Source organism: Ambystoma mexicanum, chromosome 8 (assembly GCF_040938575.1).
Source record: "Ambystoma mexicanum isolate Mex_15411 chromosome 8, UKY_AmexF1_1, whole genome shotgun sequence".
Lineage (NCBI taxonomy): Eukaryota > Metazoa > Chordata > Amphibia > Caudata > Ambystomatidae > Ambystoma > Ambystoma mexicanum.
The window spans coordinates 489,325,722-489,337,905 of NC_090929.1; the positions used below are offsets into that span (position 1 = coordinate 489,325,722).

At 45.9% G+C, this 12,184-nt stretch overlaps 1 protein-coding gene across 1 annotated transcript in view; it reads left to right on the top strand.

The window, feature by feature from the left end:
* The window catches only part of LOC138472127 (ATPase family AAA domain-containing protein 3-A), a 672,103-nt gene that overhangs the window by 359,058 nt on the left and 300,861 nt on the right, over positions 1-12,184 (top strand). Inside the window, exon 10 of the mRNA XM_069610129.1 lies at positions 9,468-9,593. Within this exon, the coding sequence (XP_069466230.1) occupies positions 9,468-9,593 (126 nt within the window). The remainder of the gene's footprint in view (positions 1-9,467; positions 9,594-12,184) is intronic.

Below are 12,184 nucleotides of genomic sequence, written 5' to 3' on the forward strand. Positions count from 1 at the left end.
GGTAAGAGGGGGTTGTCCTGGACACATCTATGTGCACTCCAATGCTCTGGGGCTACTTCCTGGAATAAGGTAAGCAATACCGCTTTTGCCACAGTACTTTAGGTTAGAAGAACACATTTGTGGTGCAGTTCTGGACCCGACCTCTGGATTCCTTGGTCTGATGACGAAAGGCAGGACAATGGGCGGGAGCTCTCGACAGCAGTCTTGAGGGAGGACCTCTGGCATGGCTTTCATCAACTTCTTTGGCCGTTTTTCTGCAGCACCAACAAAGGGTGCGATTTGCCCGGTCAATCTTCAGTTCCTGCAGTCCCACACTCTGATCTGGTCTGGACAAGTTGGATTGTGTCTCTGGAGTGTCTTTGAGGGCTCAGCAAAGACTTGGATGGATTCAGCCTTTCCATGAAAATGCACTCGAAATGGGGCAGCAGGTCTCCTGGTTTTGGGGTTCTGCAGCTCTGGAAACACACAGGACCTCTGGAGATGGCTCAAATCAAAGTTTTTACCTTTGACTGGTGGGTACAACCAGTCCCAAGACAGAGTCGTCCTCTTTGCAGTTCCTGTCACACAACACTGGTCAGGACAGCAGTGGTCACTTTAGTGTTTAAAGGATATGCAAGCATCTCTGGTCGTCTTCGGTTACTTCAGCTTCCAGTGGTCAATTTCTTTTCATTTCAGGAGCCTCACCTTTTATACAGTTCCAGCACTCACTCCTCTTCAATTTTCCTCAGCAGTTTACAGAAAAGGGTGTTTGGCTGTCCAATCAGGACAGCCAGACCCCCAGTGGGAGCTTGTCCCATTCAGGCACTCTGGCAGACAAAGGACAAGGGGGTGGAAAACTCATTCCCCACTTCCTGCCTACCCAAACACTCTGGAGCCTAGGCAGGGACACCCAATGGTTCCCACCAAAGGCAAAACACGCACACAGACCTCTCCCTCCCAGAATGGTAGAGGGGCTGACCAAGAACAACTACGCTAGTAATGGTGAAAAAATAAGTGAGGCTCCAAGTTAGTACTTGGGTGCCCCTATTGTGCACTTCCGGGGCTGTGGACATAGCCTGCCATGGAAAATGTACACAATAGTTCGTAGAACACGTTCACTGCCACCAGTCTGTTAAGCTCACCTGGTATCCACAGGGACGCCACCCACTCGGGTTACTCGCTGGTATTCTTCTCAGCTTTGCCCTGATGTGGTCTGCGGGGAAGGTTCTGCCTGAAAATACAGGAGGAATGTGTTCAAGACTGACCGACTGGGGTAAGTATGCTCCCTCCACCCCCATATGATTTCAGTCCCTCTGGCGCCTTCTGCTCACCTTGTGGTAGAATTAGGCGTGCTCTCCGTCCTGCCTTCTTTGCAGGGGCGCGTTGTCTTTCATGGGCGAGTGCGGTCCAATTACTTCACTGACGCCGGCCCATTTGATATTGTTCAGTAGGTCTTATTGCTGTTCTTTAGTTTTGTTGCTATCCTGCATGCCTTTTTGTTTTAAATGTCTATTTTTTTCTCCCTTAGGTATGCAGAGCTTCAGCGCGGCGAACTGGCTTGGTTGAGCCTCGCTAGTAAATGATGGCGCATTAAGAGCGCTATGATGCGGTAAGTAAGCGCTATGCGCAGCGCTGCAAAGTCTTGCCTTTGCTAACCTGTGTTTTCCTTCCTTGTATGTCGCAGTGTTCTTCAGCGCGAGTGTAATGTCCGGAGTGGTGCCAGCCGAGAGGCGACCAGCCAGGGAAGCCTTTTGAGCAGTTCGTAATTTGTAAATGTCTCTACTGCTTTCTTTAATGTTGCCTCTATCTTCCTCTTTCAGGTCGTTCTGTTCGGGAGGCAGATTCGAGCAAGGCAGATTCGAGGAAGCTGTTCTCAGTAGCTGCGAATGTTTAAAGATGAAGACTGCAGGTAAGATGATGCTGCTGCTAATGATGTTCCTTTTGTCTCCTTGCAGGTTCTGCTTCTCCGAGGTTCGAGGGAATAGCTGGACTTCGGTGAGTGTCACATTGCAAGCTGCAAAGTAACGCGAAGCGTGTTGTCTTGCTCGGGTGTGGTTTAAATAGCCCCAACAAAATAATCCAGGTAAAGTAGTCCCTAGGCTACCACACCCCAAACACTAGACTGCATAGCTTGGTTCTTCGGAACCAAGCTATGTGGATGCCTCCATGTTGGCTGACAATACAATATAGTTCCCAAGCACATTGTTTTTCATGGTGGATGAGCCTGGAACCATAGGCACCAGGACTGGCCCCATGAGGGCTTTTGAAGAGGATGCCAGGCTCTAGAGGCCCGAGTCTTGACTCCACCTGGCCAATGGGTTTGCCAGAGGGGGTTTTGGGCGAGGTTTGTGACACAGCCATAACTTGGAGATTATCTATGTGACTTAAGTCACATAAGCAGAGAGAAGGGGGGTATTAGTTTTCCCTTTGGCACTCCACATAAGGTGGTGTGCGCCAATCTCTGAGACTATAAAGGTTTAGGAGAGATACTATCTTTCTATCCTTATGAACTGTAGTTACTCTAGGATAAAATTCCTGAACTCGAAAACCAACTCCCAACCCGACCTGGCATCTTGCCTCCTTAACATAGAACTATGGATGACCCAAAGCCACCTCTTGTTAAACCCCTCCAAAACAGAAATCATGGTTTGTGGCAACTCCGATCTTCTTCCACACCCACTACCCTGGCCACCCGCCATGGGCAACTCACCGACACCCTCCAACTCAGTGAAAAATCTTGGATGCACCCTGGACTCTGATCTAACACTCTCGCAGCAAGTCAATAATGTCTCAAAGTCCTGCCACTTCCACCTCAAAACCCTTAGGCACATCTTTCCATATCTCTCATTTCCCAACAGACTCTCTGCGGTCCAATCCATCGTCATAACAAGACTGGACTACGCAAACCCCATATACCTCGGAATCCATGCCTACCAACTGAATAAACTCCAAAGGGCACAAAATGCGGCGGCCAAATTGCTACTTGCGCTCGGCCCAAGAGACCACGTCTCCCCAGCCCTTAAGACACTGCACTGGCTTCCTGTAGCCCGTAGGGTGGCTTTCAAAACCCTATGCCTCTCCCATCGAGCACTGCATAAAACTGGACCTCAATATCTTCAAGACAAGCTAATTCCTTATCGTCCCACTCGCACCCTAAAATCAAGCTCAGCCGGCCTCCTTGTAATTCCTAAGACAAACTCGGTCAGGTTAGGCGGATCATCATTCTCAGCCCGGGCCCCAACCCTGTGGAACTCGCTCCCACCACACATCCACCTAACTGAGGATTTAACGTCCTTCCGCAAACTACTGAAAACTTGGCTCTTTCCCTAAAACCATCCGGTCTTCCAAACTAACACCATCACAAAAACACCACCCAACAAACTACCTGATACGAGAAACCGACAACTAATAAACTTCAATGTAAACTGGAAAGACATACAGAACTAAACAAGTAATGTAGATCAAACAGTGAAGTGGATAAGATGAATAAATCATTGGGAAAGTAAATAGATCTAAACTGATGAAATGGACATAATGAGTGAGGAGGGAACATAGTAAATGACATGGATGAAATAGTTTGGATGAAGCATATAGATCCGATGAATGCACTTTGTGGAAGAGTATATGAGCGGAAGAACAGACGACTAGAAAGATCAAATGAGTATGGAGATCGGATGAGTGTATACATTAGATGAACATACTAAAGTCAATGAGTGTGTAGAGTGATTCGGTGTGTAGAGCGGACGAGCATGTAGAGATGAGTACGTGTAGAGTTGATGAGTACGTAAATACAGAAAAGCGAATAGAGGGAGGGCCTATACTGAACGGACGAACGTATAGACCGGGTGAACGTTTAGACCAGACGAACGTGAAAGAGCGAACAAGCGTGGAGTGCGGCTGAGCGTGGAGTGCGGCTGAGCGTGGAGTGCGGCTGAGCGTGGAGTGCGGCTGAGCGTGGAGTGCGGCTGAGCGTGGGGAGCGGCTGAAGGTGGGGAGCGGCTGAAGGTGGGGAGCGGCTGAAGGTGGGGAGCGGCTGAAGGTGGGGAGCAGATGAGTGTGGAAGGCGGGTGAGTATGGAGGACGGATGAATGTAGAGAGCGGATGAGTGTGTGGAGCAGATGAGTGTGTTGAACGGATAAATACGTAGAGCAGATGAGTGTGTGGAACGGACAAGTACGTGGAGCAGATGAGTGTGTGGAACGGACGAGTACGCAGAGCGGACGAGTACATGGAGCGGACAAATGTATGCTACGGATGAGTACGTGGAGTGGATGAGTGTGTGGAACGGATGAGTATATAGAGCGGACGAATACGCTGAGCAGTCGAGTACATAAAGCGGACGAGTACATAGAGCGGATTGGTGCGGATGAGTGTGTGGAGCGGATGAGCATCTGGTGTTGATGAATGTGAGCGGGTAAATGTGTTGAGTGGATAAATTCATAGAACAGATGAGTAGGTGGAACGAATGAGTGGGTGGAGCGGATGAGTGTGTGGAACAGATGAGTGTATGGAGCGGATAAATACGTAGAGCAGATGAGTGTGGAACAGATGAGTTTGTAGAGCGGACGAGTAGCACATCAAGCAGACAAGTGTATGTGGAGCGGATAAGTGTATGAGGAGCGGATGAGTGTATGTAGAGCAGATGACTGTATAAGGGGCGGATGAATTCTGAGAGCATATATCATACCACACCCCACGCTTACTCTTTACACCACCACTCAACTAGAACACAGAGCTACTATGATACCATTCGGTATAACTGTTCTCATATCAACATCTTCCGCTCACTCCCCATCACTCTAAGTAAACACTGCTGGTTTCACACCCCCAGCCCGGCGTTCTCCTCAGGCCTAACACAGCCACACTCGGTCTGGATAAATCCTGCCAGACCGAACACATACTCCTGATCTCTCAACCACCACACCTACCGCTAAGAAGCAGCTACCACATGAACTCCGCACCAGCTTCACACATACCTGGTGCACACACGCACCTTTGGACTCTCTCTACTCTCTCTACTGACCCGAACTTCGGTTGCCAAGGGCGTTCAACCTACCAGCGCCTTCAGACTATACCAATGGTATATAAGGCGCTATATAAATGCAAAATAACATAATGAAAAAAATATCAAAGGAGGGTTCTTAAGGGTCCCCGGCAACACTGCCCATAAGGAGCTGCATGCTGTAATAGTAAAATACAGATGCCTTTAAGTGTTATGGAGGAAAATGACTCCATGGCATAGGTACTATACAAAGAGTAGAGTTTTCCCAAAGACCGAGCCCATAAGAATGAATGAGCGGAAAAAGGCTCTACTTATTCAGGATTTTAGAAAAAGGTCCAGAGGTCCAGCCAAAAATGCTGGGGTTATCACTAGGAGAGGGGATGAATCATACAATGATAAAACTCCCTAACACTCGTACCCTCTCAAACTAGGGACAGGAGGATCTAATCCACTCCTGGATGAATCTCTTGATTCAGTCGGTTATACTTTCTAGAGAGATCAGCATTTGTATGTTGGGTACCAGAGTATGCCATGCAGAAGTTCTCTAACCCGTTCAGAACATTAACCATTCTCTGGAATGTGGCAGGTGCGTTCTTTAATCCAAGGGGCATGACCGTGAACTGGTACAAGCCTTCTGGTGTTGAGAATGCGGTCTTCTCCTTGGACTCCTTGGACATGCCAATAACCACTTGTCAGGTCAAACGTACTGAGGAATTTGGTTGAGCCCAGCTCATCTACCAGATCATCTGTCCTTGGCAAGAGATGGGCATCAGTCTTGGTAACTGCATTTAATGCCCTATAGTAGTCACAGAATCTAAGTTCCTTAGTCCCTGCTTTTGGTACTAACACAACTGGGATAGCCCATAGACCTTTGGAATGTCCAATTACTCCAATGTCCATCTTGTTGACCTCTTTCATGCAATTACTCACAATATTTGAGACCCTGTAGCCCCTGCTTGGAACAGGTACACCATCACCAATGTCAATGTCCGCCTGTTGGTGAGAACAGAGGTGCAAAGTGAGTTAACACATCTTTGCACTCCTGCTGTTGCTGCATTGTCAGATTAGTAGAGAGTTTTAACTCCTTCTCCTGATCCATCTGAAGGGTGTCCCCTTAGAAGATCTGCGGGAGGTTCACTCTTCTTCCTGATCACAGGCTATCTCTGGCCTGGAAACATAGATTTGAAAGCAAGGCATAAAATAAGCAGCGTCGCATAGCAATTTGCTATGCAGTTCTGTAGGTTTGCTATTTAAATGGACACGTGTAGCAAAGTTAGCTATTTTAGTTGCCCTCTTCAATGAAACCACAGCTGACCCTGCATTCCTCTCTTACCCTCGGTGCTCTCTTCACCCTTTTTTCTTTGTTTTTTAAAGTGCTAATGGAGAGAAAGTGCAGCAGTAATCATGTCCACCACTCTTAAGTGCCAAAGGCATGTGTGGGAGTGCTAGGCAGGTATTTCTTTTTCAAATAATTGCAATCCAGAAGTAATCGGGATGATACTTTTATTAAGCTTTCTATATCGTGTCTGGCAAAAAGATTTGTGTCAACTTTATATGTTTTTAAAAGATAGTCTCGCAATTCCATTCCTAAAATGTAAGCTGTTGCATAATTACAATATTGCTACTGTAAAACACTGCATCATCTCTGTTTTACAGTAATGTTTAGGTTAGTGTATCTAAAGGTCTGTGTTGACTATATTTCATTTTGTTGGTGAAGATGCATCATATTGACCAGCGAACACTTTTGAAAATGTACATGATCACATGATCAAATGCTTTCGATGACGCACCTTGTTCTGTAACCTGTAGGTTGCATAGATCTTGCAACTGTTGCTCAACCCCTGAGCAAACTCATACTCCTTGACATTCTATATTATCACCTTGTTGCTTTATACCATGTACCCTGAAAGTGAGATGACCACAAACTACAATAGTCCACCAAGCTTGTCCAGTTCTCTGCCTGCTACACAATCCACTCTTAGTTGCTTTCTTGTATCTTACATAATGAATACACAAAGCAAACTAGATGCTCATGCAAAGTAGTGATCGGAAGTTCCATCCAGTCTGTACATCTACAGATCTTCTGCAATACCAAACAATGTAGTTGGCCTCCAGAGCTTGCTTTGCTTTATGCTTATGATTGTATTATATATTACCACCTGTGGGAGACAACTGGCCAAACTGTTTTCATAGCCTTTTTTATAATATTTATTTGTGTCCATTCATGCAGCTAAACCTTTTTACATTTTACAGACTCTCCCATATGGCTCGCGAAGTCTTTTCGCCCATTCGCATAGTCTAGTAGATTTTATGAAGGGCGAGTAGGCATTTACAAGAGAAGTTTGAAACTTTTATTTAACATTTACTTTGTTTTGCAAAAAATAAAAGTTTCACTGTGCATGGCTGGCCTCTGGGGGCAGCAGTGTGCCAAACATAAAGTGGGTTTGTAGTAAATCGCTTTTTTAATTTGTTGTCCTCCGTTCCTATGGGTCGAGTGCATTTCTCTTAGGTTGAATAGGTAAACTAAATTACCCGACCTACAGGTCTAGCTAAAATGTAAAGAATTGCCAAGGCCTGACTCCTCTCACTAATGTCTTATTGCAGCAGTATTCATAACTGCTGTATTGTTCATGGTGACATTAACAGTATTAGTACAACATTGCTAATCAAATGGGTCTGCTTGCTAATCAAACATTTAATTAGCAAACTCTGCTAATCAATTTTTGAAAACTAATTTATGCATTGGAAAAACCTTAGGAGCCTCCTTGGGGTTGGCCAAGTCTTCCAAATAATTGACCTCTCCAAGTCTTCCCAACATCTTTGAAAGGCCCTGCCCCTTTGTCCTGAAGGACCCTCTGTCTTACTGGAACCATGATGAGAACTTATTGGTCTGGAGTAAACTCCATCATGTGAACCTTCTGGTCATGCCAATGCTTGACCAGCTTTCAAATTCTAAGAAGCCTGTCATCTGTGCCATCCTCTGTCTGAGGCCTAGCACATAGTCTGTAATCCTTACTGGCTTGAGGGAAGGAGGACTCTCCAGACCCTCCTTAATCTGGGCCAATGGGCCCCTGACAGGATGACCATAAAAGGACTAAAGCCCACTCCAGCTTGAGGAACTTCTCTGTAGGCAAAAATGAGACCTGGCAGAAGAAGGTCCCACTTTCTTCTCAGTGGTTCTTTCAAAGCTCAATCATGTTCTTCATTGTTCTATTAAACCTCTCTACCAATCCATTTGTCTGAGGGTGGTAGGCAGTTGGGAACTTATAGGTGACTCCACAGGTTTTCCACATTGCTTGCATGTAGGAGGACGTACAATTTGACCCCCTTGTCAGATACAATCTCCTTAGGAAATCCTACTCTGGTAAAAATACCAAGTAGGGCCTTAGCCACTGCCCAATCAGTAACAGTTCTCATTGGAATAGCTTCAGGGTACCTAGTGATACGGCCCACTACAACCAATATACATTGGTTGCCTCAAGAAGTTGGAGGATCTAGTTGTCCAACAATGTCAATCCCCCCCCTTTCAAAAAGAACTCCCACAACTGGCAGAGGTACTAAAGGTGCCACATTCTTGGCTCCACGTTTACCAGATAACTGTGACAACTCCTACAAAGCTTCTCAATTTCTGCACCCATCTGGGGCTAATAAAAGTACAATGTTATCCTCTCCTTGGTCTTCTTAAAACATAAGTGACCAGCCAAGGGTACTTAATGTACCAACTGTAGGAATTTGGATCTCAATTCTTGGGGTACCACCAGCCTCCTGAGGTCCCTTGGAATAACCTCCATGCAATCATGGGAGAAGGGTTAGGAAGTTCCTTAAAGGAACAGGAGTACTTGTCCTCTAAGGGGAGTCTCTCCCAGTGAAATCCCACTTGTCCAGACCCCTAGGGAGGCTCTTGCGGAGCGGGCTCACCGGCCTAGCCTCACAGGGGAAGGCTCCCTCTTGGGGAGAATGGACAAATTCCCTTGATTCATCAAAGTAGCCCCAATGGCTACCAAGGCCACACATACACAACTCTTTGCTATTCTTTATTAGACAAATTTATTGGAGTCTTTGAGGTTTAAACCAGAAAAAAGCCTAGGACCTTGCACAGATAATCGATAGGATTTTCTGAACAAACGCACACAAATGAGCATGAAAAGACAAACTGTTTTTTGTGCTTCACATGGCTCGTTTCTAACTGTTATAAATAAGGTTGCACGTATTGGTGTTGACAGTGCGTGTTCTTAGTATGCTTTCAATTGTCTCAATGGAGTTGAGCGTTTTCTGATTTGCACACCTTTTGGTCTGTGGAGAACACCAACCACATTCACATGTGGTGATGCACATGTGAACCTTAAGATGCATGGTAACCCTCCATCCAGGATACCCATGGTAATCATTTCCTGGGCCAGTGGAGAAAAATTCAAAATGTGGAGCTCCTGTAAGTAGGCCTGCCCATCCCCTCTTATTTGTAAGTCTTGTTTGCTCTTTTTTGCAGCCCACGCTGGAGGAGCGCGTTAGAGATATAGCGATTGCAACCAGAAACACAAAGAAAAACAAAGGACTCTACAGGAACATCTTGATGTATGGACCTCCAGGCACTGGGAAAACGCTCTTTGCCAAGGTACAACTAACAAATATTGTTTTTACTGCCGACTAATCCTTTGTCTATTTGTTAGACTGCAGTCTCATTGGTACATGATTTGAACCGGTGGAATGTTGGAGAAGGGTTGGCTCTAGTTTATGTGGGATGATTTGAGAAATGTTATGTTGAATCAGTCTCCCATCGACGGGTCCAGGTCGACCCCAACGATCCAGCACTGCATCCTTCCACACCATACTTTAGAAGGCTCATGTACATTTCCGAGCATTGAAAAGATCAGACATGTAAAGCAGATGAGAAAGGCGTGTCTGGTTCGCCAGATGCCTCCAGTCATATGTTTCAATCAGACAACATCTGGCAATGGCTATGTTTTGGTAGACTGTCAAATGCATCCGAGAGGTTTAAGAGGACCAGGAATCCCCTATGTATGTCAGTGATTTGCAGCGTCTACCAGTGCAGTGGTTAATGGCTCTTTGCTGCAGCTGTAGTGGAAGCTGATTGGTAATCGCAGGGAAGGCCAACTTGGCCAACTTTGGCAAGTAGTTGGCTCGCAACTACTTTCTTGATAACGGGTACACCCTCAAGGACTTAGGGAGGGGGGACTTCTACTCTGATGTGCAAACCACTAAACCAACATTCTGAATGAGTTTGGTACTGGATCCATTCGATGGCATGTCCTTGCTGCAAGGATTGCCAATCCAGACAGAAGGGCCCCTTAGGAGTCTAAAACACACTTTATATATTCAGTGACGTATTGGTTTATCCACTGCGCATAGAACACTGGAGCCACTGCTCAATGTTCAATTCCTTGTATTCTCTGATATCGGGAATACACGGAAAGCGCCATTGAAAGCACTGTATAGGTCAAGGATCTCGCAAATTGTGGGAAACAACCAACATTGTGGATACTAGCCTGCTAGGGAGATTATTTCATTTATTTGGAAACCAGTCTGCCAGTTATGTGGTTGAGTACTATGAGAGAAAGAAATCTCCATCTGTACAATTGAAAGTGATTTATTGGCCCTGAGGAATACCTGTTCTAGAGGTCGAAACACGTGTTGGCAGTTTTATGCTAATCACCACTAGAAATGAAAGCATTGGAAAACGGAAAATATTCCTGAGATTTCTTGTGTGCAAGAATTTGAAAAGATTGTGACTGTCAATCATTAGTGACTTTTTACTGAGAAGGAACTGAACATGGAGCATTGGCTCCAGTGGTCTGTGCGCAGTGGACAAACAAATACGTCATTGATTATATACTTTCTTGATAAGCTACCTGATGAACTGGAGGCTTAGTATTTGGGCCTGCAGTTGGCTGTACCCTCTGGGTCAATTTAGGTTTTTTTGAGAAGGGGTCGTACAAGACCTGTTTTCAATGCATCTGGCACCTTAGTTGTGGGAGGTGTTAACAATATAGAGTCAGTTGAGCACTGGGCAAGTGAATTGTTTAATGTGGGAGGCTATAAAGAAGTAATTGGTGTAATCGTATATTTTAGGGAAGAAAGTGTCTGTGAAATCCTCAGGAGAGAAGAGGGTGAGGTTTGTCCAGAAGGGTAGTGCCCGGTCAAGTGGGTGGAGAGCAGGGCTCAGTCTGGTTTTGATGCTCCATTGAGAAACCTGATCTTATTTGTTTTGTTAATGAAGGTTATTGATTCAGTCACATTTCTCTTGTGCAACAGTTGTCTTGGGGACGAGTGTGGGCTGCGTCTATTTCAAATAAGAATCTGCTCCCCTTAGAGGCAGCCTCAATGCTGGGGGTGCAGTAAAATGACTTGGCCCTAGAGATCCTCTGGGCTGCAGTCCTTGTGCTACTGCTTTTCAAGGGATCTGATTGCGTTTGTGTTAGTGGCGAGCTTAGGTGGGTACCAGGATACGGCTGGTTTGACTGTGATGCGACTAGAGTTTAGGAGCATGTGGGCATCCACTAGTCTTTTGGCAAAGAGGTTGATTGTATCCAGAAGGGGAGACATTCCCACCGGTGAGGAACGTTCTGTAGGTTTTCCCGGTTGTCTAGCGGAAATTCTTGGAGTGGTGCTCAAAGGGCTTTTAGTATGCCGTTTGTGAGGCTTTTGTGTGTATGAGAAGGGGGACTACAAGGTGGTCTGTCCAGTCGAGGGGAAAGTGTTTTTAGCTCCATAAGAGGTTGGAGGTGGTGACTGGTCAAGTGTTGTGTGGCCTTTGGCATGCATAGGGGACCGTAGACTGTTTAAGGTCCATTATGTCTCTCATGGCGAATAGAGGTGCTTTCGTGTTTTGCTGGTTGGGACTCTGGGATGTTGACATCTCAGAGGAGGATGTTATGCAAATAGGAGACAATTGCTGGGAAGAGACGTTTGGCGAGCTCATGGATGAAGTTATGCCACCCCTTGGATGGCCTTAAAATAAGATTGAATGTAATAGTCATTAGAGATGAGCGATCAGCATGGGAGGGATTTGAAGGAGCTGTGTGCGGGGGTTTTGGGATTTTTGTAGAGGGCCAGTTGATCTTATGGATGGCTGCCACCCACTTCCAGTTTTTCCCTTATCAGTATGTTGGATAAAGTAGTCATGGGAGTAGGAGGACATTGATGGAAGGTGTAAGCTTAGCAAGGTGTAAACCATGTTTCGGTAAT